The following is a 27,415-nucleotide window of genomic DNA, read 5'->3' as shown; positions in this document are numbered from 1 at the left end:
GACGCCACCAAGGGGCGGGGCAACGGGCTCGCGCGACCAGAGGCCCTCTTTGATTGGTGGATAGCCAAGCTCCTTCTTTTTCCTCCGTCCTCCTCCCTCTTGCCCGTGCTTCGTCCCCCTCGGTGGGTCCAGGAAGCTGATTGGCTAGCCCCGTGGAGAGAGCCGCTAGTTCCTGCACCGACCGGCTCTGCGGGGCGGGGACGAAGGTGGGCGCCTTGCGCGCTGATTGGCTGGAGGGGCGCGAGCGGCAGGGAGGGGCGGGGCGGATACGGATCCGCGGTTAGTCTCGCGCGGCGGTCGTCACCGCGTGAGGTACTCTGTGGTGTGTCGCGCGCAGGTAGCAGGGACCGCAGGAGCAGTAGCCGCCGTGCGGGGGAGCCATGAAGCACTATGAGGTAAGAAACGAGAAAACGGGGATTGAGCGACTGCCGCAGATCTATTTTTCTTTTTCGTGAGATAGTCGGACCCCGTTTTACGTCCTGAGCCCAGGAGAGAGAGCCGGACGGCGCAGGCGCAGTAAGCGCGCGTTGTGCCCAGGGCCACTCGTAAATCTCAGTGCGCAGGTGCGGGGTAGGTATTTATAATTCTGCAACCCTGGCTGTTTTGGGGGTGCCTTTTCTTGGGGTCTCTGCAGGACCAGGGAAGCTTGCAGGTTCCTCGCAGCTTCCCCTGCGGGATGAATTGTAGACTTTGGCAGGGGAGGAACGAGGGTATGGAACCCTTGCTCTCACTCTGAGGGTGTCTTGCACAAACCTCGCACCATGCCTCCGCCTCTGGCTTAGAAAGGGGCTTTGCAGTCAGTCCTCTCTGGCATGACCTTTGGACCCCTTCCCTCGCCCGGGACGGCTCCCCGAGCGGCTTAGGTGGTGAAGGAGGTGTAGCTGCAGTGCTGGCTGATCTTTGCTTTCTGTTAATCTAAGAGATCATCTCCGTCAAGCCCTGCGTGTCACCGAGGAGAAATCTCACACCCGCAGCCACTTTTGAAGTCCAGGACTTCTGACTCCTAACTGGGGCCTCTTTTACCCTTAAAACGAAGTGTTCTGATGCACTTATCAACCTAGCTGGTAATATAATATTAATAATTTAATTTTTGCTGGCTTATAAGTAGCATTAAATGATAAACTAATTTGTTATTAAAGTTCATAATAATAATTTAGAGAGTGTTACGTTTGTGCCAGTGAGAGTCTGTTACCTTGTTTTCTTAGCCTCACAGCTCTGTGAGGTAGGAGACTATCATTATTGTTGTTTTTGTAAATGAAGAAACAGTCTCAGAGATGTCAAATAACTCGCTCAAAAGTCCCCAGCTAGTTAGTAAATGCAGGACAGAGAGAAATTCAGGACTCCAGAGGGTCAGTTGCTAACCACTTTGCCATACTGGTCCCCAAATGAAAATTAGCCAGTTGAGAGACTTTTTTTTCCCCTTTCCGAGTTTAAAAAAGTGTGTTAAAATACACATAAAATTTACCATCTTAATCATTTTTAAGGGTACAGTTCAGTGGCATTAAGTATGTTCACATTGTTGTGCCACTATAACCACCATCTACATCCACCTCCAGAACTCTGTTCTTTGCATCTTGCGTAACAGAAACTCTGTACCCATTCACCTCTAACCCCCTTCTCTCCTCTGCCCAGCCCCTGGCTACTGTCATTTTACTTTTTGTCTGTTTGAATTTGATCATGTTAAGTGGTTCATATAAGTGTAAGGAGACAGTCTGATTTTTGTTTGCTAGTGAAATACCACTGCTTCTGCCCACTCCCATTACTACTGCTACTGTTACTATTATTACTTTCTGTGGTAATTTACCCAGAATCTTTTGAAAACTTTAACCCAGAAGTCCTTAGTGATTTTTGACGTGGCACAAAAATGAGGAGGTAGAAGTTAGTAATCTCTTATGCCTCATTCAGCTTTATGATTGTAGAATGAAATTTTTCTAATACAGTTCTACCTTTCAAAGCCTATCTGTAATCCTGGAGAAAAAGCCACATTCAGTTTGAAAGATGGAGGATGGGAGATACATGTGGCCTTTTACAAAATGGAGTTAGTTTTGGTAGTTAGCAGGCAGATAAGGTAGGCCCCTGAGGATCCCTGGGGTGGACACTTTTGTTCTGGAAGCTTGTCACAGCCTGAGGGTTATGGCTTGATCGGGAGGACACTCAAATCCTGCCCCTCCTGGAAGCAGAAGCTTCACACCCACTGTTCAAAGTGACCTTGGAGGAAAAAAATAAAGTTGTTATATTTCCATGTTCTGTGTTATCATTCTCTGCTGACATTTGCCACGTAAGCACTGAGGTGGTAGCTCCAGGCTTTCTGTACAGGAGTAAACTATCTCTCAGCCGAGTTTGCACATCAGGCTGATCAGCTCTTTTACAGGTATTTGTTGCAGATCAATAAAAATAGCAGAGATTCTTTCCTTCACATTTAACACCTTGAGAAAGACTGTATTTCCGTTTGGAACTAAGTCTGTTCTTCCACATCCTCCACCTGCCCCTCCCCCCCACCCCCAAAGCAATCCCTAAAGCACTGGGTGATTAACACCCACCAGAAAGACCTTTTTGACTGGGAGAGAGACCTTGGAGATTATGAAGTGTAATTTATAGAAGCGATAGAGATGATGCTCAGAAAGGTGCGGGACTCGCTCAGTGACACAGTGAAGTGAGTGAGGGTTGATATCTGATATTTGAGGCAGGTAGGATTCCAGCTGGAGGAGCGATTTTTGCTGCTGTTTCGATAACTGTTTGCTGACACTGCCATTCTCTCTTCTGTGGTCCCAGAGAAAAATGCGACTCTTCAGTGGCCTCATTGAGACGAGGCAGGTAGAATGGGTTACTCTTGGGCCTTCTCCCAAGCAGGTCTTTGGAAGGCAGAGTGGGCCTTGGGATTGTCTCGGGGTCAGAGCAAGGTCATCAAGGGAACTGCTTATCCAAAGCTATAGGAAATTTTTTCTTTTTTTTTAATTTTGTTTTGCCATTGCAGATGAGAGGTCCAAGTAATGATCCCAGTGGCGCTCAGCTCTTACCTTGGAATCTGCTGATTCCTGGGAAGATGGGTCTGTCTCAGCTTCCTTTCATCTGGGTCACTGCTCATTTCCCATTGCTAGAGCCCAGAGGCAAGGCAGCCTCTTCCTCCTGGGGTCTCTAATAGGATCTTCCATTTAGGGTCCCATTGAGGTCCCCATTTAGAATCTTCTCCTGCTCTTCCCGCCTCCCCTCAAAAGGGTAGCTTTGTTGGTGCTCATTTGTGAATAATATAGTTCTTGCTTTAGCTTCTCCACAGGAGTGAGTATGTGAAAGTTCGACAAGTAGAGTTCTGCTGAAGAGGCAATTGTTTGAGCCAGAGAACTGGGTAGGAAGGGGGACGTGAAGAAGAAGGTGGACCCATGTATAATGGTGTCAGAGGGTGCTTGGGCCTTGGACGGGCCTGGCTCTGCCACTCACTAAATAACTAACCTAGAGCAGATTACTTAATCTCTCTGAGCTCCTCGGAGCAAAATAATTGTGACAGCAAAGGCCAGTAATAACATTAAGAAATTGCTGGAACTACATCATAAGGGGTATTTATGAAAGAGGAGGTGCTGCACGCAGTACTGGTTTATTTATTTTGACTGTTGTGCATGATTTCTTCATATGAAAAGCAATTTAGTTTGATTTACTTGGTCTTAATAAATCTCCAGGCATCATGTTGAGTAGAAAAAAGCAAATAGCAAAAGGTTTTGTAAATTTTAAAAAACATACCAAATGAGATTTATATGTGTTTTTTTGTGGATAGATACCTAATTAAAGGATAAATCGTAATATGAGGTTAGAAATGTATGGGAATTACACAGTAAGAGGAACCATTGCTTGGGGAGGGATGGAAGGGGAGGAGACGGCATAGGGAGGGCTTCAGCTATGTCTTTTTTTAAGGAATCTCTTGTAGTAAATAGAGTAAAATATAAATATCTGTTTAACCTTGGAGGTGGGATCTTAAGTGTCTGCTGTCTTGTGTACTTTTTTCCTTCTGAATCCTTGGGTCCCTTTGGAGTAGAAGGTGAGGGATAATTTGGGTTTTTGTAGCCATTGAGCGCTGTGTTAACATGCGGGTTTCTGACTTCTGCACGTTAAATTTGGTGCCTGTTTGCGGGAAGGTGTTGTGTTCTGATGGAAAAGGCAATGGCAACCCACTCCAGTACTGTTGCTTGGAAAATCCCATGAACAGAGGAGCCTGGTGGGCTGCCGTCTATGGGGTCGCACAGAGTCCGACACGACTGAAGCGATTTAGCAGCAGCAGCAGCATCATTGTGTTCTGAGATGGGGCCTGGTTGATCTCTTCACTCACACCCTGCTGTGTGCTGCATCCAGCAGGCCTTCAGAAAACGCATTTGGGATTGATTGTTTATTTACAGACAGGGTGGGAGCCCTGTTATGATCCCCCTCTTTTTTTTTTTTTTCTGGGTCATTTTTTTTTTTTTCTGGGTCACTTTTTTTTTTCCTTCTTATTTGGCTGTGCTGGGTCTTCATTGCTGCTCACAGACTTTCTCTAGTTGCGGCGCATGGGCTTCTCATTGCAGTGGCTTCTCTTGTGGCCGACCACAGGCTCTGCCTGTGCTTCAATAGTTGCAGCATGCAGGCTCAATGGGTGCTCCAACATGTGTGAAATCTTCCTAGATCAGGTATCAAACTTGTGTCCCCTGCATTGGCAGGTGGATTCTTTACTACTGAGCCACCAGGGAAGCCCCTGGGCTACTTTTTGTTGCTGGATACCAGGGGCAGGTCACATTTCTTGTGTCCTTGCCAAAACCCTGAGAGTTGGATACTCTTTCTCCCTCCGTTTTGTGGATGAAGAACCTGAGGCTCAGAAAGGTGAAGGAGCTTGTCCAAGGTCACATCGTGGTGGAGACAGGATCCAGACCTAGGTCTGTCTGTAGAAGAGCCAGAGCCACGGTAATGTTGGGGATGCTGGCATTGCTGGTAGTAACAGCCACCGGTGGTTACTGAGGCCTGTGAGCACCTGATCAGGTGGGCATCGGTGTTACTTCTACTTAACAGGGAAGGAACCTGAGGCTCAGAGAAGTCAGTTAAGTTGCTCAAGGTCATGGAACCAGCAAGCAGTTTCTGTCCCTGTAACGATTCCCTGCTGATGCTAGTTCGGTTGGTGGCTGTGCTGTGCTGAGTACCCAGCATCCCTGGAGGGAGGATGCAAGGGGCCCTGTGGGCCTGTGTGGTCCTCCGACAGACAGCCCCTCTGCCCTCACATTGGATGGGCTGCCCCTTGGAGTTCCGGAGGTGAATTAGATTGGGATGGGGTAGCCTCAAAGCATGGTGAGCTTTCAGGACCTTTCTTGTGTTGACGTGTGTCAGACCAGGAGCCTGTGGGGTTGGGGATGGTTTTTAGGTTTTTCTATACTCTGCAGGCTCTGAGCAGGTGGTGATTCACATTGGCAATTCTCCTGGTGAACCCCTTTCTCTGGCCCTTAGAATTGTAGCTCTACACTTTAGCCACTCACCCCCTTGCTTCTTAGAATCTCATTGCCCCCAGACCTCAGTGAGTTCTAGAACTTTCAGATAAGGGGTGCTTCCCCCGAGCCACACAGTCAGGTCCCCTTTGGGTGGGGCGGTATCCTCCCTGGGAAGACAGAAAAGCCTACCAAGCTTTGGGTCAGAGCTAGGTTCAAATCCATAACTGCCCTGCACAACGTATGGAGCCCATAGATTCTGTAACCTCTCAAGCCAATTTTCTTATCTGTAAAATGGGGATCCTGGTGGGGGGGTGTGCCCTCAGTGGCTGACTTTGGCTCCAATCTTCCCAACTTTGCCTTCAGGGACATCAGGTTGATAGCTTGAAATCAGCCGTGGTGGGGCAGAGGGGGTGGGCAGGGGTTGTATTTACACCATGGACTGAGGCAGATGCTACAGGCAGGCCCCTCCCTCTTCCCCAATCCCAAGTTATGAGCTGCACACCCCTGGGCACAGTGGGCCCTATCTCACAGGTTATCCCTTCAAGGAATTACTGCTCTGGTGAGCGTTAGATGGGTACAGCACAGCAGCTAACATTTAACTAGTTGGGCTGACCCACACCATGATCCTAAGGGCTTCCCTTGTGGCTCAGACGGTAAAGAGTCTGCCTGCAATGCGGGAGACCTGGGTTCGACCCCTGGGTCTGGAAGATCCTCTGGAGAAGGAAATGGCAACCCACTCCAGTACTCTTGCCTGGAAAATCCCATGGATGGAGGAGCCCGGTAGGCTACAGTCCATGGGGTCGCAAAGAGTCGGACACGACTGAGCGACCTCACTTCAATCTTCACACAGTGATCCTGAGGCCTGAGAGAGGGAGTGGAGGCGGGGCCTGGGTGGAGGAGGCGGGGCCTGGGTGGAGGAGGCGGGGCTGAGGTGAGGAAGTGGGTGGGAAGAACCAAGTGGTAGGGGTGGTGGTGGGTGGGCGGCTGGGCGCAGGGTGGGACAGCTGTTGGAGAGACTGGTGAGGGGCTCGAGTGGGGGGTGGGGAACCCTGAGCCTAGCAGAGCCTCTTGAATAACTGGTTCCTAGGGAGTGAGAAAGGTGGAGTTGACAGCCCTGAGTGTGTTAGCGTTGTTAATGCAATTGAGTTTGGTTGGGAACCCCTGTACTTCACTGACAGGCTTGGCCGGATGAGAAAGGCCCGGAGACCTTGGGCTGGTTGGTCAAGTTCAAGCTAGATCTTAACACCCTCCTGCTGATATTGACAGTGGCAGCTGAGAATGTTTTAATACCTGGCCACAGCCAGAGCATTGTGATGAAAGTCACTACTGATACAGTGCTCACTCTGCTTTTTATTTATCAACTCATTTACCCCTCAAAATGAACCTGTGAACTTGGTACTCTTATCCTTATTTGAGAGATGGGGAAACTGGGGCCCAGAGTAGGGAAGCAGCGTGAATTCACAGCTGGTGAATGGCAGGGCCCAGATTCTACTAGACCCAGAGTGGGCTTTGCTGTGGGTGGGCCCAAGCGACCACGCACTGCAGAAGGAATGAAGTGTGGCTGAATGGCCGTCCTTTTAAAGGCAGGCCACCAGCTCTACCCTCAGGACAGTTACTTAGCTGTCTTGGGACATTTCAGTTGTCTCATCCGTGAAGCCAGGATAAAGACAGCTGTCTTGGGACTTCCCTGATGGTCCAGTGGGTAAGACTCCATGCTTCCAATTCAGGGGGCCCAGGTTCCATCTCTGGTCCGGAACTAGATCCTACCTGCTGTAACCAAAGATCATCAATCCCATGTACTGCAATTAAGACCCAGAATGGCTAAATAAATAATTTTTTTTTTCCCTAAAAAGATGCCTGTCTCAGGGAGCCCCTGGTCCATCTGAAGTGCCAGCTTACTGTCTGGTCCAGGGTCAAGGTCCAGATCATTAGGTGGTCAAGGACAGAGCTGTATCAGTGAGGCCACCTGGAATACTTTCTGCATGTGTTCTCTCTAGAACATCTCCAGATGTGTTAATGAACAAGACCCAGCGGGCTCCTGGAGATGGAGTTGTGCCAAACAGTATGCCCAGATACGGAGGAAGAAGCTCAGAAGCCCATGATGGTTCTGATGTCACACACCCTGAAGCCACATTTTGGAATGAGCTGTTCTGTCCTTCTCTGTGGGAGGACTGTCAATGAAGTCACAGCACAGTCAGAACCCACTTTCTAACATTGTGAGAAAGAACCATTCCAGGAAACAGGTGTCCAGAGTGGGCCTGGTTCTCTGATGCCTGTCACAACCTCCTTCCTTACAGGCGCACCACTGTGTCTGTTCTTGGCCCTCCTGGCCATGTTCCTCACCCAGCAGCAGCCAGAGGGCCTCTGGGGAGGGGAGGATCGCAGCACTCGAAACACCCCCCTCAGAGCTTCTTGTCCTCCTCTGCTCCCTACTGCCTTCACTCATTGCTGGGCTGGTTTCATCTCAAACATCCACCGCCACATTCCTGCCTTGCACATAAGCCCTTCCCTTGGCCAGAAATTCTCTTCCCTCTGTTTTTCCCGTGCCTGCTTTCTTCTCGTTGAGAGCTTAGCTTCGTCGTCATCATAGAGCCCTTCCTTGACTGTCCTGCTCGAGAGGGGCTACTGCACCCTGTTCCTCTCCTCTGGCCCTCCCTGGGCTGTGGTTGTGTTTTCATTTGGGAACTTGATGGTCCTCCTCCCTGGACAGAGTGAGCTCCGTGAGGGGAGGGGCACAGGTTGCTAGCAGCTCCTGCTGGTCTGGACACTTTTCCGTGGTGGGCTCCGATCACCTCTACCCCAGCCTGTCTCCTTTTTTTTTTTGTCCTTGGCTGTCCTGGGTCTTTGTTGTGGCACTTGGGCTCTCTAGATGCAGTGAGTGGGCTGGTTGCCCCGAGCCATATGGTATCTTATTTTCTGAACCTAGGTTCTCGGCATCGGAAAGTGGATCCTTAACCACTGGACCACCAGAGAAGTCCTCCATTGCCTATTTACTAGTGCATTCCTTCTGACAATTTTTTTTCCTTCTTTGTACCTATTGTGTGCCAGGAATACTGGACTGAAGGAACCTTCAGCCTCTACCTTCAGGGTCTCTTCGTCTAAGCCAAAGCCTGAAAGAAGTCTTCTGGGAAGGGAGGAGCTCAGCTTGGGCAGAGGTCTGGAGGCCAGGCTGAATGGTTATGTGATGAGTGGTAAGGCTGATCAGGCCAGGCTTTGCAACGACATCCGTGGACTCACTGGTGATGGAGGTCCTTTTTCCTGTTGATATTACCCAAAAGCTTAACTTTCAGAGAGCAGTTTATTGAGTCCTTGGAGGGCGTGCCCACTGTGGTGTGTGTTATATAAACGTGTAAGAGTAGTGGTTCCTTATTACCGACAACTGTGTTGTGGGTGTTGTTGGGCACTCCCCGCTCCTGCTCCCGCTCCCGCTCCCAGTCCAGTGGTTAGAGACGGGCCACGAGCCTCTCAGTCCTCTGGGGGATAAAGGGCCTCTCAGTAGCTTGCGGTGACTGGCAGGCTGGCACAGCCTTCCCCCTGTCCCTGCTCTAACCAGTCTCTTATGTAAGCAGAGCTCATGGGCCATTCAGGCAGCCCGGGAGACTGCAGAGTTTGCGCAGTCTCGGGGCTTCTGAATTCTTGTTTTCCTCTTTAAAAGGACCAGGGAGCAATGACTGAGGACCGTGCCCATTGTGGGAGGGGCCTGAGGGAAGGTCCCTGTCCTTTGGGTGGGACTGGGTCTTTCAAGCTGGTGGGGAGGGCAGTGGTAAACAATCTGCTTGCCAATCACACGGGAGACGCAGGTTTGATTCCTGGATCGGGAACATCTCCTGGAGGAGGAAATGGCAACCCACTCTGGTATTCTTGCCTGGAGAATCTCATGGACTGAGGAACCTGGCGGGCTACAGTCCATGGGATTGAAGAGTCAGACTGAGCACACACACATAATTTAACCCTAGCATTTGGAACTTCATAGAGCAACCGGAAGCAGGTTGAACTTGAGGGGGTCCAAAAGCTGTAGCTTCTGGTCTTCTTGTTAGGAGAAGCTGTCTCCCAGGACACCTCAAGAAGCTAATCTAGAAGAAGAGGGGTGGGTTGGGGGAGTTGCCGAATTGATGCTTCTCAGGAGGTGCAGTTGGCAGAGCGTGTCTCTGGTGGGGTGGTGGTGAGGGTAACAGCAGAATTCTTGGGAAGATACGTATAGCCTGAAACAGTGTGTTGTTGAGTCCACTCCGGAGAATCAGATCTCTTGCAGTCTCCTGGCTGGAGGTGGGATCCACAGAGGACAGGCTGGGGTTGAGCCGGGAAATCCCAGTGCTGGCCCAGATTCCGGAGACGTAGCTCTCCTCGTCCCATCCTCAGATCCTGTCATTCAGGTCTCAGCTTGAATGTCACTTCCTCCGAAAGGCTCCCTCTGACCCACCCAGGCCACACTTGTCACCTTCTCATCTCTTCTGTTTTGCTTGAAGTGGCACTTAATGCCTTCAGAGAGCTGTTTGTGTGAGGCTGTCCTCTGTCACCCCCACTGTGGATCAAGTGATTGTGTGCCTGTCTGTTAGAGACCCACGAGAACAGGCTGGGTGGGCTCAGGCAGTTAGCTGCATCGTCCATGCCTCCCCCCAAACTGTCCCGCACCCAGCAATCAGGAGGACCCTCCAGCTTGCGGAGTGCCTGGCGGTTCCCTGGAACTGGTGGCTTTAACTGAGAGCACTTGTAGCTCTGGTGCGTTAGCGTGGGCGCCTGCTTCTCTTGGAACTTTGGAACTTGGCCATTTCCGCCCCCCTGTTTTTGACTCCAAGTTACTTGAACCCTGAGTCTTCATGTAAGGATGACATGGGAATTCTACAGGAAGTGCTAACCATGACGGGCAGGCCCCAGTAATGTTTCCTGCCAGGCTTCTCCAGGTGCCATCTGAGAAGTGGGCCCTGGAACTATACACATTCTGAGCACCACATCCTGGCTCCCCGGGGGCCTCAGTGGATGGCAGCATTTCCCGTCTCTCCAGCTGGGCCTGGGAACCTGCACTATCCAAGGAGAGAGCGTGGGGAGGGGTGTCTGTGTGAAGACCCTGGGTCTCATTTCACTGTCTCTGCTGGAGCCGAGCTGGCCAAGCTCTGTGGGGTTGGGGGAGGCTCTGAGGGCCTTGACCTGTGAAGTTGCTCACAGGTAACACTGGACAGGGGGCAGACAACCGAGGGCGGCTTCCAGCACTCCTTTTGCAATAGCTGTAGCTGGGTTTTTTCTCTTAAACTACCTTTCCCTTTATGGACATGGCTGGGCCTGTTCAATATTCCAGAAACCCTGCCCTCCTCCATCAGTCTTCTTTCACTTGTTAATTACTCTCCTCTCTTTGTCCCAGGATATATATCTTTCCCCCTCAGCATTTTCATGTTCCTGAAGTTGGGATGCATCTTACGATTTGTATCTGTCCACCCATTTATCTAATGTTGGCATATGTGTCCCCCCTCAAAAAAAAAAAAAAGACTTGGCAGCTTGTTTTGAATCAGTGACACTTCAGGATCCAGGAATTAGGGTGTCTTTCTTGGTGCTTGCCACCTTCATTTTCTCATCGCTGTCAGTGCTTCCCAGCACTTCCGAGCAGCAAGAGGTTCCTTCTCAAACCAAACCAGACCAAACCCCACTTGTCCGAGCAGCAAGAGGTTCCTTCTCAAACCAAACCAAACCAAACCGCTCCAGCAGCTTCCCATTCCTGGACTCACACCTGGAGGGCTCGTCTCGGCCTCCACTCGGCCTGCTCTGCAGCTGCGTGCCTTTGAGTATACTGTGCTGCATCCAGTCTTCGGATGTTCCTGAGCCCTGCCAACTTGTGTGCTGCTCCAGGGCCTTTGCAGTTTCCTCCGGGAGCCTCATGCTGGCCATCACTTTGGCTCAAGTCGCACACCCTCAGAGAAGCCTTTCCTGACTGCCTCCCGTGGCCCTCTGGGCTCCCTGCCCAGCTCTTTCCTTCCCAGCTGGTTCATCCTGACCTCGTGTTACGTAATAGAGTCTTTGCCCATGTTCCCCTTGAGCCCAGTGGGCTGGGGCGGGGGGTGGGGGGACGCTTGGCCATGGTATCCCAGCATCTGGGCCAGTGCCTGGCGTGCTGCACACAGGTCTTTCTGTTCTTCATCGAGCCCAGCACCCTGCACAGGCCTGGTGCAGCGAGGGGCTCAGTCAGTGTTGTCTGAGCAGATGAAGAATGGGAACTTCTCAGCCAGCAGAAGGCGTTCTTGGGGGTTTGAGATGCCCTCCGTACATGGTTGAGCCCTTTGCAGGTGTCTGTGTAGGAACCCCTTCCGAGCTCTGCCTGGCACTGGACACTGCATCCAGGGCTCTGTGGCCTCTCTGGCCCGGGCCAGGCGTCTGCAAGGAGCCCACGGAGCAGGATCGCTGGGGGGCAGAGCCCTCTGGCTTATGTACGGGAAGGTTTGATGGGCTTGCTCGGAGCTCCTGTGGGCCACGTATTGCCTGGGAGCTGGGCAGCCCCTAGGGCTGAGGCTGGACTGGGATACGGACTCTTTCTCTCACACCCTGACTGGGCAGTGCCTGCCGTACTGCGTGTTCTTGGGACCTGCGTGGGGCTGAGCAAGTGAGCAACGCCAGGCCCTGGGACCAGGTCACGAGTCACTGCTTTCAGAAAAACAGTGGAGTGGTGCCTAATGGTAGCTGGAAGACCTTACAGATATTTCTGAGACTAGGTCACCGTGAGACTTTGGGCCAGTAACTCAGAAGGAGTTCACAGAATTGGGGACTTTTTGCTTTAACAGGGCCCTCTCTTTACTCATCTGCTTATTTATGTGAATATGGCTTCTTAGTGTTTACTTGAATAAAGAAATGTCAGAATAAAAGCTCTGTCTCATTCTAGCAATAAGAAATAGTCACCTTGGCTACATGAACTGATTGGGAAAATGGAACATCCATGCCATCTAGAGACCCAGTGCTGATAACCTCCTGTGTATGGTTAATATTTAGTGACTTGTTGATGATTCATAGTTTATATTTAGCTGATACTGTAATGATAACTCATCCTGAAGGATTTTCTCCTTACACTTAGAGCCTTAGGTCATGAAAATGTTTTTAAGAAATTTAATTTCAATTTGAGCAGTAGATATGATGCCCAGTAATAACCTTCAATCAGGTACTTCCCTGGTGGTCCAGTGGTTAAGAATCAGCCTGCCATGCAGGGGACACAGGTTCGATCTCTGATCTGGGAATATCCCACATGCCTCGGGGGCAAGGAAGCCTGTGTGCCGCAACTACTGAAACGCCCTAGAGCCGGTGCTCCGCAACACGAGAAGCCGCTGCCGTGAGAAGTCCGAGAAGTACCACGAAGCATAGCCACTGTGCTCTGCAGCTGGAGATAACTGGTGAGTCACAACGAAGACCCAGCACAGCCAAGAAAACCACCTCACAGACCTTCAGTCATGATCCTGTATTTGAATAAAACTCAGTGCAGGAGGGTAGCGAACAGAATTCAACTTCAAGGCAAAAAAGGAGCAAATATTAAGGAGCTTGTTTATAGCTTTTTTTTTTTTAAAGTGGAATGATGGTAGATAGGAAGCTACTTAGGTATTTAGACCCTGGTGAGATTTAACAGAGCCCCATAAATTTTATATAGAATTTGCAATATCTGCAGTAGGCCGGAAATGACATCTTTTTGCAACTGTTCAAGCTCAGATGAAAAAGTATTGTCAACTTAAAAATGTGTTGGGGGCTACATACAATGAGCAAAATTATTTTAGGGATACATGTGCATGCTCATTTAGTCATAGTCTGACTCTTTTGCGACCCCATGAACTGTAGCCTGCAAGTCTCCTCTGTCCATGGGATTCTCCAGGCAAGAGTACTGGAGTGGGTTGCCATTTCCTCCTCCAGGGGATCTTCCCGACCCAGCGATTGAACCCACGTCTCCTGGGACTCCTGCATTGGCAGGTGGGTTCTTTACCCCTGAGCCACCTGGGAAGCCCCACACATGACCAGAGAGTGTTCATAGAGCACCCAGTTTGCTCACAGATGCTTCCGTGTGATTACAGGAAGGAGGAGAGGTGTTTCTCAGTGAGCTGGATCTCTCTGGAGTGTTGTCAGCATTTCAGATTTAACATGTCCAAAACTGAGCCTGGATTCCCGCCCCAGCCACCCCAACCTCAGCCTGCATGTTCTGCTTGACTCCCACTTCCCCACACCCGCCCCTGCCAGTTAACGGCAGTTCTAGTCTTCTCCTCACCAGGCCCCAGGCTGTTTGACCCACCTCTTTCCCTCACTCCTCATGTCCAGGAGTCAGCAAATCCTGTATCTCTGCCTTGGGAATACCTGTGGAATATAACTGCTTCTTATGAGCCCTGCTGCCATCATGAGGCCCAGGCCAGGGATTGGCAGGCTCTACCTAGGAAGGGCCAGATGGTAAATGTTCTAGGCTTTTCTGGCCATACAGCCTCTTGACAGCTTCTCAGCCCTGCAGCTGTCACAGAAGCAGCCCTGGATGAGCCGCCAGCCAGCGATCATGGCTGTGTCCCAGTGAGCCTTGTGGATACTGAAATTTGAATTTCATGGAATTCCCATGTGCCATGAAATAGGCTTCTGATTTTTTTCTTAACCACTTAAAAGTGTAGAAAAAAAAAAAAAAGTGTAGAAATCATCTTAGCTTGTACAAAAATAGGTGGTGTGTCAGAATTAGCCTCTGGGCCATAGTTTGCTGGCCCCTTGGTTTAAGCCATCCTTTATCTTGATAACTTCCTATTGGTCTTCGGGTTCCATCCTTATTCCCCCATATACAGTCCAGAGGATTCCTTTAAGAACCTGTCAGGTCACATCCTTCTGCTGCCCAGAACCCCCTATGGCTCCCACTTCAGTCAGAGTAGAAGCCACAGCCCTCACCGGGCCCGGGAGACCGTGCATGACCCATCATCTCCTGTCCTCGCCTCCTTTCCTCCCTCCTCTACCCCGGTCCCCAACCACAGGAGCCTTGGCTCTTTGCTTAAGCACCCCGAGCAGGCGGCACCTCAGGCCTTTGCACAGGGCGTTCCTCTGCGTGGAGGCTCCTCCAATCTCAACCGCCCTTTCCTTAACCATCTTCAGGGCTTGGCTCAACATCCTCCTGGGGAGATCTTTCTTGACCACTATGTGAAACTGCCAGCTCCCTTCACCTGCCACTCCCTGTCCCATTTTATTTACTTTTTGACTGCTGCGCAGCATGTAGGATCTTAGTTCCCTTACCAGGGATCAAACCCATGTCTCCTACAGTGGATGCATGGAGTCTAAACCTCTGGAGGCCAGGGAAGTCCCTGTAGCTATTCTATGGTCTGTGTTCCCTGCTAAAATGTCAGTTCCATACGGGCAAAGATTCCTGTCTGTCCTTCCAGGGCTGAACCCCCAGAGTCCCTAACTGCCTGGCATGTAGTAGGTATTTGGTTACTGTTCGTCACTGCTTATACAGTGGAGTAAGTCTGTATTCTCACCTGAAGAGGGGAGTAATAATAAAGGAGATCATTTGTGTCAGGACCTGCCTCCCTGCCTGCACGTTGTGAGTATACAGGATGTGTTAGCTGTTGCTGCTGCTGTGGGCATTAAGGCCGGCCACGTGGGTCTCAGACTGGGCTGTCGCGCAAAACTGACCTGCCTGCTGCACCTGGGCTGGGTGTGCTGGGCGCAGGTCGGGAGTCAGCCTGGACGAGCGCCCTCTGCTGGTCAGCGTGTTGTCAGCCTGCATCCACAGGGCTCAGCGTCTCCTCCTCTTCCAGCTCTCTGGCCGGACAGCGCCTTCCTGCCAGAGATGCAGAGAGACCAGATGTGATCACCAACCTTGACCTGGCCAGGGTGTGCAGGGTTGCAGATCTGGGCTGTCCTCCTGGGGTCTTGGGGCCAGGGACAGTTCTGGAGGAAGAGTATTGAGTTCTAAGGAGCAAAAACAGGTGGGGCCCTGCCCCTGGAGCCTGTAACTCCTGAGCCTCTGCTGCCTTGTCCGTAAAGTGGGGTGACAAGGCCAGCTCGAGCTGGTGGAGGCTGGGTGCTGGCACCCTGCTTGACGGCTGAGGGAGGGGGCAGGGACTGGGTAGGGAGCAACTGGGGGGGTTGGCTGAGAGTTTTGAGGGCATGTCAGGCAGTCTGTCTGTCGTGATAAGGGTTTGGGGCATCGTCCAAAGGGCAGGAGCCTGTTGAGGAAGGCAGCCCAGGGTGAGTTGGCTGCCTGCATCTGTCACTGGGAACTTTTGAAGCAGAGGTCCCTATTTTCTCATCTGCATTGTCCAGGTCAGGGCTTCATAGGTGGACAGGGTTCAGGGCCACTGGGCGGGGCCCTTTGCCACATCTTCCATGGGGATGCTCTCTATTAGGCCCTCTTACGAGCATTCCCGTGTCAGGGCGCAGGCAGGGACGGAGGCTGGTCTGACTGTGGCCTCTGCAGCACTGCCCCACCCCCATGGCAGTGGTTTTCCAAGCTCATTGGTGGCTTTAGTCTGTGGCAGAAAACTGCAGAACAGCTGCTGACCCTGCCTATGCCCCTCTGGCTGGTGTTGGGGTGACAGGCCCTTTGCCCTTGGTGTGGCCTGGCTCAGCAGGGGCCCAGAGTCCAGCAGGCCAGCCTCCCAAGGACACTCCCTGGGGAGGTGACTTGTGCAGAATCCAGACCTCTGGAACTGAACGTTAGCAAGGAGCGGGGTGCCTTCCAGATAATCAGGTCCAGGCTTTGTTCCCCCTTTCTTTCTTTAGCATTTAGCCCTGTTCTCCAGAATGCAGGTGGTTTTTTTTTTTTGTGAGGGTGGGCAGTGGAATTTTTTGGGCCCAAGTTGGCTGGCTCTGACCTGGTTCTGTGCCTTAGGCAAGAGCACCCCTTTTCCCAGCCCTGGTTTTCTGGGCTGCTTAGCTGGGGTTACAGTCTTCAGCGTACAGGCCCAGGTGATTGTGCAGGTAAAGATCTCGGCACAAGGTAAGCAAGCATATGATAGACCGTCCTAGAGGCGGCACTGCCAATGAACCGGGCCCTCACAGAGCAGCTCTGTCCAGGACAGCGCCCTCTGGAGGCCCCGAAGGCCTGTAACCGCCCAGGGAGGGGTCTGAGCCGTGGGTACCAGTGGGCTGCTAGTCAAAGAGTGTGGTGGCCCTCTCGGGCCCCAGACCCAGAGTCTCGCTGTGTTGGTCCAGCTCCTTCATCTTGGGCCTTCTGTGGTCATAGCAACCAGCTGGGGCACCTGGGCGCCCAGAGAATGTCCTGCAAGGCTGGCTACTACTGGGCTATGGGGGGCTCCTCCAGCTTCTCCTGCCCTTGGATCCCAGAGCCCAGGGACATTGGCATTCAGACCCTGCTATTAATCATCCTGCCAGCAGGGGTGGGAGGCAGAGCTGGCCGCTTGAGGCCCTGGGAGTGGGTGGTCAGTCTCTCTCTGCCCTTCCTACCCTGGGTGACATTCCCCGCCTCCCCACTGCAGCACTCCAGGGAGGCTGTGCAGTGCCCCCAGGCACCTCAGAGAAACGGGGTCAAGAGCCGAAGCCCCTGGGGAGGGAGGTATTTCTGGCCCAGCAGGTGCGGCCTGTGCTGGCTTCCTGGCAGCTGAGCTGAGCCCAGGTCTTCTCAGCTGCCCTGGCATGAGTAGTGTGACTTTGATATTTCTGGAAAGTGGAAGGGAGAGGGAGCCGAAAGTGCTGAGCTGCCGAGTCTAGGTGAACGTGTTCAAGACTCTGCATTAGTGAATGGGGTGTGCCGGTCCGGCCCATGCTGCTCAGGGCCAGGCCTCCATCCATCCTTTGAGTGTGGCCGCCCTTGTGCCCCCTGTGGGGCCTGTGGGTTCCAGGAGAGCCCAGGTCGGTGGCTGAGGGACCCATGGGGCCCTCTGCCCCTTTACCTGGAGTCTAGGCTGCATTGAGCAGGGCTTGCACCCACCGCAGGCCTCTTGTACCCCAGCCTCGGGAGCCCCCCCAACCCCAACAATCCTGCCTGGTGCAGGCACTGGCACCGGCCGTGCTGTGCCAGGCTGCCCAGCACGAGGCGGCCTGGTTGAAGGGCCCTTCTCTGGCAGGCAGCCCCTGTGGGGTCCCTGAGAGCCTGCTCTAGACAGGGGGCCTGTGCCACTGCTGCCAGGGGGCCTGTGCCTGCTGGGGGCACAGCTCCAGAAGTCTGTGTGGTGGGCAGTCGGGTCAGTTTACTGCTGCATGAGCTGGGAGTGCCCCTCGGAACTCGGCTTCCTCATCTGTGAGATGGAGTTAACGGCGCCTGCTCCCTCAGCTGCCCTGGGGACTGTAAAGGGGGGTGAGGAGAGGTGTCTGGGTAGCAGCTGCAGTTCTTACCCACTCCTGTCTAGAGGGTTCCCCTGTAGGACACACGGAACCGGCCGATGATGAGGGTGACCTGGAGTCCATGCTGACTCTCAGGCCTGGGCCCCCGGGTCTTGTTTATGTCCGGGAGGGGCCAGAGGAACACTGGGCCCGGCTGTTTATGAAAATGGGGAAACGGAAGCTCGAGTGGGGCCCGGCTTCTGGCTTGGGAGCCCTCCTGGGCACTGGCGCCTGGGCCCTGTGTGCCGCGCCGTGTGTGGCAGCTCCCACGGGTAAAGCAGCAGTTGCAGACTCTCCCAGCCCGGGCTTAGGTGGTGCCTGCCCTTCCTGCCACCCTCCTGCTTGGTGCTTCTCTCTTCTGAGGCCCAGAAGACTCTCCTCAGAGTCCCTCCCCTCCCACCCCCACATCCAGACCCTCAGCACATCTGGTCACTTCCATCTTCGTGGCTTGTCCACTTCTTATTCCCTCCATGGTCACCTCCCTGCTCCTGCTCCCATCGGTGCCTCTGCCCTGGTCTCCCACTTTGCAGGGGGTGCCTCTGAACAACTGAATCAGGTCACACCCCTCCTCTGCTCAAGAACCCTCCATGGCTCCCACCTCCCTCAGTAATAGCCAGAGTCCCTCCTGTGGCCCACACTGCCTGTGCCTTCCCTCCCCCTCTGTGATCAGCCCCCTCACTCCCCATTTGTGCCTTCCCACTCTCCCCCTCCACACTCTGCTCCGGCCACACCGGGTCTGCTGCTTGACGCATTATACTGGTCAGGGACATATTAATACGGCTTTTGTTGCCTGTTATTGATCGGAGACGGATGAGTATCACTTACATAACCTGTCACCAGCCACAGGCGTTAGTTTCTGCAATGAGTTAAACATGCTGGTACAGTCTTGGCCTTTACACTTGCTCTTCCCTCTGCCTGGAGAGCTCTTCTGTGTGGACGTGTGCACGGTGTGTCCCCTCACTTCCACTGGCCGGCCTCCTGACAACTCTGAAGTGGCCATCCTCCCCACTCCCGACTCCCCCACCCCGCCTCCTTTCTCTCTTTTTCTCCACAACTCTTGGTTTAAAACATGCCACTATTGATAATCTGTCTCCCTGTCCCCTGCCCCCGCCAGAACGCATGCAGCTCCTGTGAAGGCAGGGATTCGGTTTTGGTCATGGCAGTGCCCGCGGGAAGTGGGGAGGCAGGAAGGCATATGTGAACGAAGGAATGAGCGTGAGGTAGTGGCTCCCCGGGGCCGCCTGGCTGGTGAGTGGGAGAACAGTGAGTGCACATTCTCCTGATCTCATCCTGCCCTGGGCGTAGGTACCCGGGTCGTTCACCTGGAGCTCCGGCTGCTGTGCGCACCCTTCCGGCCGCGGCCGCAAGGGGGCAGTGGAGAGCGCGGCAGCCTCCGCGGCTGCTGTCTCCCGAGCGCTGGTGATGAGCTAGAGCAGGACGTCTGCCGCCGCCCCGCCTCCGCCATCCGCACGTGTCTTGCTATTGTTAGGGTTCGGGCTCAAGGTCACCAGCTCCTCGCACCACCTCTCTGACCTTGGTGTGGTTGGGCCCCTTCAGGGTCATCGTCACGTTTTGGAGAGAAGAGGCCTGGCACCCTGTGTGTCTGCCACTTGTATTTTGGGTGTATCGGTCTGATAACATTTACTTTTTTGGGAGTTATTCTAGACTGGACATGTTTGTGTGCTTTCTCAGGGAGGCCTTCCCTGACCACTCTGTCTGAAATGGCTGTCCTCCCCACTCCTGACCCCTCATTCTCTGTTTTCCCCTCATCTCTTGGTATAAAGTTTGCCACTGTTCTCTGTTCCTGCCCACCCCCTGCCCCCCAGCACATACAAACTAGAATGGTGGTGGTTATTGCCTGTAAGTCTTAGAGTAACCCTGTGAGATAGCAGGTGAGGCTAGCCCACTTGGTAGCTGAGAAAATGGAGGCTCAGAGAGGTTGGGTAACTTGCCCAGCTCCACACAGCCTGAAAGTAGGTCAGTCTTTTTGACCTCAGAGCCTCCTTGTGAGGGGCTGCTGGGCCTGTGGTGCTGCCTGCAGGCAGGGTGTGTGGAGCCTGTGAGCGGGGAGCCCCTTCTGTGTTGGGGGTGCTGGTGAAGAAAAATAGAGGGTTCCCTTGGAGCCAGAGCAGGCTCATTGCTGACCCTTTCCTACAGTCAGTGGTGAACCCAGAGCCTGGGAGCATTCTGGCCGCCAGAATGCTGGGCCCCGCAGGGTCGCGGAAGCTGGGCGGGGTGGCCTGCAGGCCTCACAGAGGCTTCCTTGGAACGAGGCTAGGGAAAGCTCCCTGCAGCATCTCCTGCTCTGGGGTCTGGCTGTTGGGCAGGGCCCCCCCCCCCCCCAAGTGTGGTGACGGAGGGGTGAGGGAAAGGCCTTGGCTCAGAGGCTGGTGGGGAAGGGGCTTTGAGCCCCACCTCTGTGACCTTGGGCCGGGGCCTCCTACAGGTGTTTCCGGAGCACAGCTCTCCCCAGGCTGTGTTCTAGGTGCCAGGGAAGGGCTGAGGGCAGGGCAGTCCCCGCCTCCTGGAGCCGACCATCCAGTGGGAGGCAGGTGGTAAATGTCGGAGTTGCTATTTTAAGTTGATGGTGGGGAGGGACCTTGCTGAGGTGGCGCGGGAGAGCCCCTTGGGGCCTGGGGGAGAGCGGAGCCGATACTGAGAGCTGCATGTGCAAAGGCCCCGAGCCTGTCTTGCTCTCGAGCCAGGTCTCCTCATCTGCCATGAGGGGATCACCCCGGGAGCCTTGCCTCCCTGAGGCTCTGGCCCTCCAGCTAGCTCAAAACAGGTGCTCAGGGAGTGGGTGCCCCTCCTTCTACAATGGCAGCCTGATCAGCGGCATCTGCCCATTTCCACGAAGGTGGGGACAATGGTGGGCCCCACTGCCTCGCAGTGTCTCTGGGTACTCCCCTTGGGTGGGGCAAGTCTGCAGCCTCCCCCCGCCCCCACCCCTCCTTCAGGGTGGGCAGCACCCTGCCCCTTGCTGGACCCTCCCCTCCCACCAGCCCTGACCTTGTGCTCCCACAAGTCGCTGTTGGCTGGAGCCCAGAACCTGGGGCCTCTGAGCGAGAATTCCTCCCGGGCTGGGTGACGGCCATCGCTGAGCCTCTCCTGCGCTCCAGGCCAGACTCCTGCCCTGTCCTTGTCCTCTGTCTGGTCATTGTGCCTGAGGCTTTGGGGCCACACCCCCTGCCTCCCCAGTGCCCAGACTTCAGGTCAGCCTGATGGGCTTTGTTTCATTCATCTTCAAGCTATCACCCTGCTCCGTGTCCCCCCAGCCCCTTCCCTCCATGGGGACAGGAGGAGATGCCCCCGCCCCCTTCAGGAACTTCTGCCACCCACTCCTCCTCGTCCCTCACCTGCCTTCTCCCTTGGCGGGGGCGTCCTGAGCCTGCTGCCTTCTCTTCTGTGCTCAGGATCTCTGCTCAGCAGCCGCCTGGGTCACCTCACCCCAGTCCTGGGCCCCCACCCAGGCTGGCTTCAGGCCCGGGCACAGGGGTGTGTATGTGACAAGCATGGGGGTGAGTGCGTGCTTGGCACAGAGCAGAGGGTGGGGGGTGCAGTGGGGGGTAACTCAGGGACTGAAGATTGGAAGCGCATGACGGGGTTCCCCACATTTAGGCCCTGAGTCTGCGTGGGGCGGGGTAGTGGGGAGCCTTTGCTGCTCCTTGCCTCTTACCTTTTCTTTTTCCGGGTAATTAGAACTGGTTTGTACGCCACCTCCCTCCCCCCCAAAAAAAAACTACTTTGTTGAGGTGAATTTCACATAACATGCAGTTAACCATTAAAAAGTAAGTGGTTCGACAGCCTTCCGTACATGCACAGTGTCGGGCAGCCTCCGTCTCATTCCACAGCTTTCTCGTCACCACAGAAGGAGACAGGTCCCCGTTAGCTGGCGCTCCCCTTCCCCTCCCTGGTCCCTGGCAGCCACTGTTCTGTCGTGTGTCTGCTTCCGTTTACCTGTTCTGGACATTTCACAGGAACAGATGACCCCTGTGTGTCTGGCTTTTTTCACCTGGCATACATATGTGTGTGTGTGAGTATATATATGTGTGTGTTTATGTATATTCTCCTACCTGGCTTTTAAACTTTAAAAATTTACCTTTCTTGAAGTAATTATAGAGGCACAGACAGTTGCAAAATAGGTACCCCCCCCCCCCCAACCAGAGCCTTGCAGACCTCTCTGGGGTGGAGGTTTGGGGACAGGACATGAGAAAGGAGGCCCCACCCAGCCACAGTGGCCCTGAGCTGGGGCCGCCCCCCTCCCCAGCAGGCCAGGGGCCTTGCGTGCTGCCCCCCGGGCGGGCTTACCTTCGCGAGGGCGCCGCTGCTCCTTGCAGGCTGGGTGCGGCCGCGGCGGTGGCAGTGGTGGTGGCAGCTGCAGTGGCGGCCGCTGGGCGGGGTGGCCCCTGTCCCCGCCGCCCCCACCCGCCGCCCCGCTTCCTTTCCCAGCAGCCAGTCGGGGCTCCGACGGCCAGTGTCTCCTCCCGGGTCCTGGTCTGGTGCCCGGGCTGGGGGAGAGGGTAGGATTTCAGCCCTCCCCCAGCAGCTGGCCGGCCGGGAGAGGGGCTGGTTGTATTTTAAGCTGTTGAGTGGTTCAGCAGGAACTTGGAGGCCTGCTCTCCCAGTAGATGCGGTGCAGTCGTCCTGCAGACCACACGGGTCCCGAAGACGTGGGCACTGCCCGCCGGAGACCCAGCAACTATTAATATACCTGCAGCCCGCCCAGGGACCTGCTGTCATTGCCCTTTCTGGCACATTTCGCCCGTGCGTGCCCCTCCCCTCTCCCGGGAGTCCCCTGGGTGGGGCTAGATGCTTGGGGGTACTACCAGCCCCCTCCTCCTGGCCCTTCTGTCTGACTGTGTCATCTGTGTGACTCCGAGGCATTCAGTAACCTGCCTCAGGTGATGGCAGGCTCCTGCTCTAGCATAGTAAAAGGGACGTTGGCCAGCACTTCTTGGGCTCTGGACTCTCCTGCCCTCGATCCGTGACGAGGGACAGGGAGCATGGATGGACACACAGGCCTACAGTCACCCCTGGTGGGCATGGGGAGCCAGGGTCTGAACCCAGGCCCATCCTCTTTCCCTCTTTGCAGGCCCTTGGGGTCTCCTCACATCCTGAGGTTTTGGGGTGCGTCTCGTCTGTCAGGCACCACGCCAGCCCCTCAAGGCACACACCTGCCTACCCGCCCCCAGGCTGGGGCTGAGAGAGAAGCCTGGAATCAGTCTTGTGTGCCGCCTGCTGTGTCCCTCCCTCTCCTACTGGCAGTGGGGGGTGTGAGAGAGGAACCCTTTCCCTGGCGGGGAGGTCCCTGGGTGGGTGGGTGTGCTCTCAGAGAGCCCTGTCCAGGGCCCTGCCCTGGCTTCCAAGTTCTACTCCTTTTCTCCATGCTGCCTCCGATGAGGGTCTACCTGGTGGGAAGGGCCAACTTGGGGTCAGATCAGTCTTGCCTGCTATGTCCCCGTGTCTGATAAGAGCCACATCAAGCCCTGCCCTGGGGCCCTCAGACCTTTGATGATGGCCTTGGGCCCCGCTAGGCCTCACTCCAGCTCCCCCAAGTTCGCACCTTTCACTACTGGCTGGGGTGGCTTCTGCCTGCCTGCTTAGGATGGGTGGGTCAGACCTCCCTCGGAGCCCTGCCCCTCTCAGCATTGCCCCCACACACCACTGCCTGGGGGCTCAGAGACTGGGGCTGGGGGTGCCCGGGCTGTCTGCTCTGGGCTCTGGGCGCTCAGAGCCTGGACAATGATGCTGTGTTGGACTGACGTGGTGGTGGCCTTGAACAAGGCCTGGGTGGGCCTAATGAGAAGTAGGTGGAGAGGGGGGCTGGGGAGGTGGGGGCCAAGGTCTCAGGACTGGCTGGGGGCGCGTGCTGGAAGCTTCTCCGTTCCCAGACCCTTTCCACACTTAGAGCGAGGCTCTCTGCACCGGGAACCCCGGAATCTGTCACCTTCCCTGGGAACATGAACACACGAGGAAGCTAATCCAGAGTGTCCCTTGCAGCTCAGAAGGGGAAATGGATGATCTATCTCACGGATTCTCAGAATAGCTGGGATTTCTCCAAGCCCAGGGAGCCCTGAGGGCTGCGCTGGGCCCTGGGCTGCCCGCTGACCTCTCCCCCTCCTCCTGGTGGACTGGCTCTTGCTCTGCACTGTGCTGGGAGCCGCTTCCGTGCCAGTCCTGGGCATCTCCCTTCCTGCCTTGCTGTTGGGGGTCCATGTCCACGGGAAAGCCTTACAGCCCCCCAGGCCTGGGGGGGGGGCTGCCCCCAGGTCCCCCCTCCCCAGGAGCTCTGTGGCGTGGCTCCTGGGGACTCCGTGTGGGGCAGTTTTATATTTAGCTGGGCCGTAGCTGCTGGACCACTCAGGTTACATCTGCACAGAAGCTGGCAGTGCCAGGGCAGGCACGGGCTTCCTTCCAGCACCGCGGCAGAATTTGATCGCGCCGGCCTGGCCCAGAGCGCCTCGTGTGGGGAGGTCTGTGGTGGGGGCTGACGGCCGGCAGCTGGGGACTCTGGCCGCTGCGGGCAGAGCAGGGCGGCATGGACCTGAGCGTGAGCTTGGTGCCCCGGGACAGCAGCCAGGGCCTCGGCCCCAGCTTTGGCCTCAACGGCCTCCCTCGGCCTGCGCCCCCCAAAGCGACCAAGAAACCTAAAAAGGCCGTTCTCTTCTTCGAGGTGGAGATTCTGGACGCCAAGACCCGGGAGAAGCTGTGCTTCCTCGACAAGGTAGGACCGGCCGTGGCGCCAGTTTCGTGGGCCTGAGGGTGCTGGGCCTGGGACCCCTCCTTTCCTGGGCTCAGCCCCCGGGGAGATGGATGTGCCCCTCCACTTGTGTCCTGACACCCACCGCCTGCCCTTCAGGGTGTGCAGGACGGGTGTGTCCCTGGGCCTGCCCCTGCCACTCGGCCCCTTGGGGCAGAGCGCCCTGTTCCCTGGGTGTGGTCCGGAGCTGGCCTCATGGTGCATGAGGAGGCCGCACAGCTTCAGGGGACCCTGCAGGGCTCTGGGACCTGGGAGGGAGGTGGGGTCCTGAGACCTGCCCCTTTCTGAGGCCAGGCCAGGGGACGGGGGTGGTCCCATCCCAGGGAGGTCTGGAACAAACTGAGGGCCTTCACCCGGGGAGGAGCTGTGGGTGGGGTGGAGAGGAGGGGCAAAGCAGGCTTGGCTTCTGTGCTCACACCATCTCCCAGCTGGTCCAGAGGCGTCCTGGCTGCCTGGTTAAAATGGCCTTCCGGCCCATGGCTGTGGTGTCGGCTGAATGGGTTGGGGGGCTTGGTCTCCAACCCTCCCCCTCCCATAGTAATTGTCTAGGACCTCAGGCCATCCCACCTCCCCAAGAGAGATCCTGGGCCCCCGGCCCTCCAAACTCCCCGCCACGGCTGACTTGTCCCCGGCCTGTGCTTCCCGCAGGTGGAGCCCCAAGCCACCATTGCCGAGATCAAGAACCTTTTCACCAAGACACGTAAGTCCAGGGCCAAGCCACACGGCCCCCCTGTGACCCCTCTGGGCAGGTACCTCTAGGTGGGACCCCATCCTGCCTGCCGCTCCCTCAAGGGCCTGCAGAGATGCCCCGGGTGTGGCCCAAGCCTCTCAGGGCTGGCCTGGGGCCGCCGCCCCCGTGTGGCCACCCGCAGGAACGCCCTTGCAGGGCTTCCGGAAGGACAACATCCCGCTTTGCCTGCGCTTCCGGTCCGTGTCCCGGAGCCACACCGGGGCCCAGAGGAGCCCACCAGGCCGTGTGCCTTGACACCCCACTCTCCCTACAGACCCACAGTGGTACCCCGCCCGCCAGTCCCTCCGCCTGGACCCCAGTGAGTACAGCTGTCTGCTGGGCTGCCCGGGTGGCCGTGGGCGAAGGCCCAGCAGCCCCTGAGCCCTGGCCCAACTCTCCTCAGAGGGCAAGTCCCTGAAGGATGAGGATGTCCTGCAGAAGCTGCCCGTGGGCACCACGGCCACACTCTACTTCCGGGACCTGGGAGCCCAGATCAGCTGGGTGACGGTGAGTGCCCAGCCCTCCTCCCCTAGCAATCTCCCCTCCCCGCTGCCCCCAGGGTGACCACCCTCCCCTCCCCAGGTCTTCCTGACAGAGTACGCTGGACCCCTCTTCATCTACCTGCTCTTCTACTTCCGGGTGCCCTTCATCTACGGCCACAAATACGACTTCACGTCCAGTCGGCACACGGTGGTGCAGTGAGTGGGGCCAGCTGGGAGGAGGCGTGGGGGAGGGGGGCCCGCCAGACCCGCCCCCGCTGAGCTGGCTCCCCGCCCCCAGCCTCGCCTGCATCTGCCACTCATTCCACTACATCAAGCGCCTGCTGGAGACGCTCTTCGTGCACCGCTTCTCCCACGGCACCATGCCCTTGCGAAACATCTTTAAGGTGAGCCCCGAGCTGCCCATCAATCCAGGTCCTTCAGCCCCGCCCCGCCCTCCCTGGTCCCCCTCACCTGGGTCCCGCCCTCCACGGGGCCTCCATCCCGCCCCACTCTTTCAGAACTGCACCTACTACTGGGGCTTCGCTGCGTGGATGGCCTATTACATCAACCACCCTCTCTACACACCCCCCAGTAAGTGGCCGGGGACCCTGCTCCCCCTGGGAACACCCCCACCCCCTCTTCCAACCCAGGCTCTCCCCTCACGGGCCTCTCCTCGGCTTCCTTTTCAGCCTACGGAGCTCAGCAGGTTAAACTGGCGCTCGCCATCTTTGTGGTAAGCAGGCCAGGATGGACAGCGGGGATGGGGGAGTCTGGGGGCCTCTGAGCTGACCTGCCTTCTCTCGACAGATCTGCCAGCTCGGCAACTTCTCCATCCACATGGCTCTCAGGGACCTGCGGCCGGCTGGTGAGTGGCCAGCAGCGGGCAGGGGTGTGGTCACCGGAGCAGGCCGGCCCGGGGGACTCATTGCTCCTGCCTTGTCCTCCCAGGGTCTAAGACCAGGAAGATCCCGTACCCCACCAAGAACCCCTTCACCTGGCTCTTCCTGCTGGTGTCCTGCCCCAACTACACATACGAGGTGAGGGTCTGCCCTGGGCTTGGAGTCCCCTGGGGAGGGCTAGCTTTGGTGGGGGGCGCGGTGCCTGGCTCTGTAGCTGCTTTTGCAGTTTGAACTTTAACATTTGGCGAGGGAGACTATGGCCTTTTAGGGGCCTAGGGTGGGCGGTTGTCAGGCTGGCAGCCTCACCATGCAGCTCCCACTTCACTCCTGGCTGCTCCAGCACTGGAGGTCGGTTGCCATCCTCTTCCGAGAAAATGGCCCCGAGGGTGGGCGAGGCCTCAACAGAACACCCCTGCCCGCCCTCATCTGGCCACTCTGCCCACAGGTGGGGTCCTGGATCGGCTTTGCCATCATGACTCAGTGTCTCCCAGGTGAGCCTGGCCCCGTCCTTCCCGGGGGCCCCGCCGGTCCCGCAGTGTGCAGCCCGCTCCCCCTGACACCCCTGTTCCCCCCACAGTGGCCCTCTTCTCCCTGGTGGGCTTCACCCAGATGACCATCTGGGCTAAAGGCAAGCACCGCAGCTACCTGAAGGAGTTCCGGGACTACCCGCCCCTGCGCATGCCCATTATCCCCTTCCTGCTCTGAACGGCGGCTCCCCACACCTGGGCTCGGCCAGGTCTGGCTCCCGTCCCGCCCCCCACTGCTGGAGGAAGAGTGGGGACCACTGCTCTCCAGGGTCTGGAATAAAGCCTGCCTGCCCGGCTGGACTCGGACTCGGCCATGTTTCT

General features: G+C 56.0%; 2 protein-coding genes across 3 annotated transcripts in view; one reads left to right on the top strand and one right to left on the bottom strand.

Annotated features, from left to right (window-relative positions):
- Positions 1 to 22,139, bottom strand: part of DNAJB1 (DnaJ heat shock protein family (Hsp40) member B1) — a 34,829-nt gene extending 12,690 nt beyond the window's left edge. Inside the window, exons 1-2 of the mRNA XM_043911206.1 lie at positions 22,005 to 22,139; positions 15,045 to 15,192 (exon numbers count right to left, since the gene is read on the bottom strand). The gene's annotated coding sequence lies outside the window, so the exon portion shown is untranslated. The remainder of the gene's footprint in view (positions 1 to 15,044; positions 15,193 to 22,004) is intronic.
- TECR (trans-2,3-enoyl-CoA reductase) lies at positions 66 to 27,394 on the top strand. 2 transcript variants are annotated; one of them, XM_043911204.1, is made up of 13 exons: positions 66 to 395; positions 24,370 to 24,420; positions 25,105 to 25,156; positions 25,461 to 25,505; positions 25,590 to 25,693; positions 25,769 to 25,884; positions 25,967 to 26,072; positions 26,187 to 26,259; positions 26,358 to 26,401; positions 26,476 to 26,533; positions 26,617 to 26,705; positions 27,013 to 27,058; positions 27,145 to 27,394. In XM_043911204.1, exons 1-13 carry the CDS (start codon positions 381 to 383, stop codon positions 27,270 to 27,272), a joined length of 927 nt encoding a protein of 308 aa, XP_043767139.1. In that variant the 5' UTR covers positions 66 to 380; the 3' UTR covers positions 27,273 to 27,394. The 2 variants fall into 2 exon arrangements, with proteins under 2 accessions (XP_043767139.1, XP_043767137.1); XM_043911202.1 differs by lacking the exon at positions 66 to 395 and having other exon boundaries at positions 24,101 to 24,420.
- The last annotated feature ends 21 nt before the right edge of the window (positions 27,395 to 27,415 follow it).

This window comes from Cervus elaphus, chromosome 9 (assembly GCF_910594005.1).
Source record: "Cervus elaphus chromosome 9, mCerEla1.1, whole genome shotgun sequence".
Lineage (NCBI taxonomy): Eukaryota > Metazoa > Chordata > Mammalia > Artiodactyla > Cervidae > Cervus > Cervus elaphus.
Note: the sequence above shows the minus strand (reverse complement) of the source record. Positions and strands in the feature narration are given on the sequence as shown.

Coding starts and splice junctions, on each gene's coding strand:
- TECR (XM_043911202.1), top strand. CDS start 24,235: ATGGACCTGAGCGTGAGCTTGGTGCCCCGGGACAGCAGCCAGGGCCTC. Junction 26,534..26,616: donor CAGGGACCTGCGGCCGGCTG/GTGAGTGGCCAG, acceptor TTGTCCTCCCAG/GGTCTAAGACCAGGAAGATC. Junction 27,059..27,144: donor CATGACTCAGTGTCTCCCAG/GTGAGCCTGGCC, acceptor TTCCCCCCACAG/TGGCCCTCTTCTCCCTGGTG.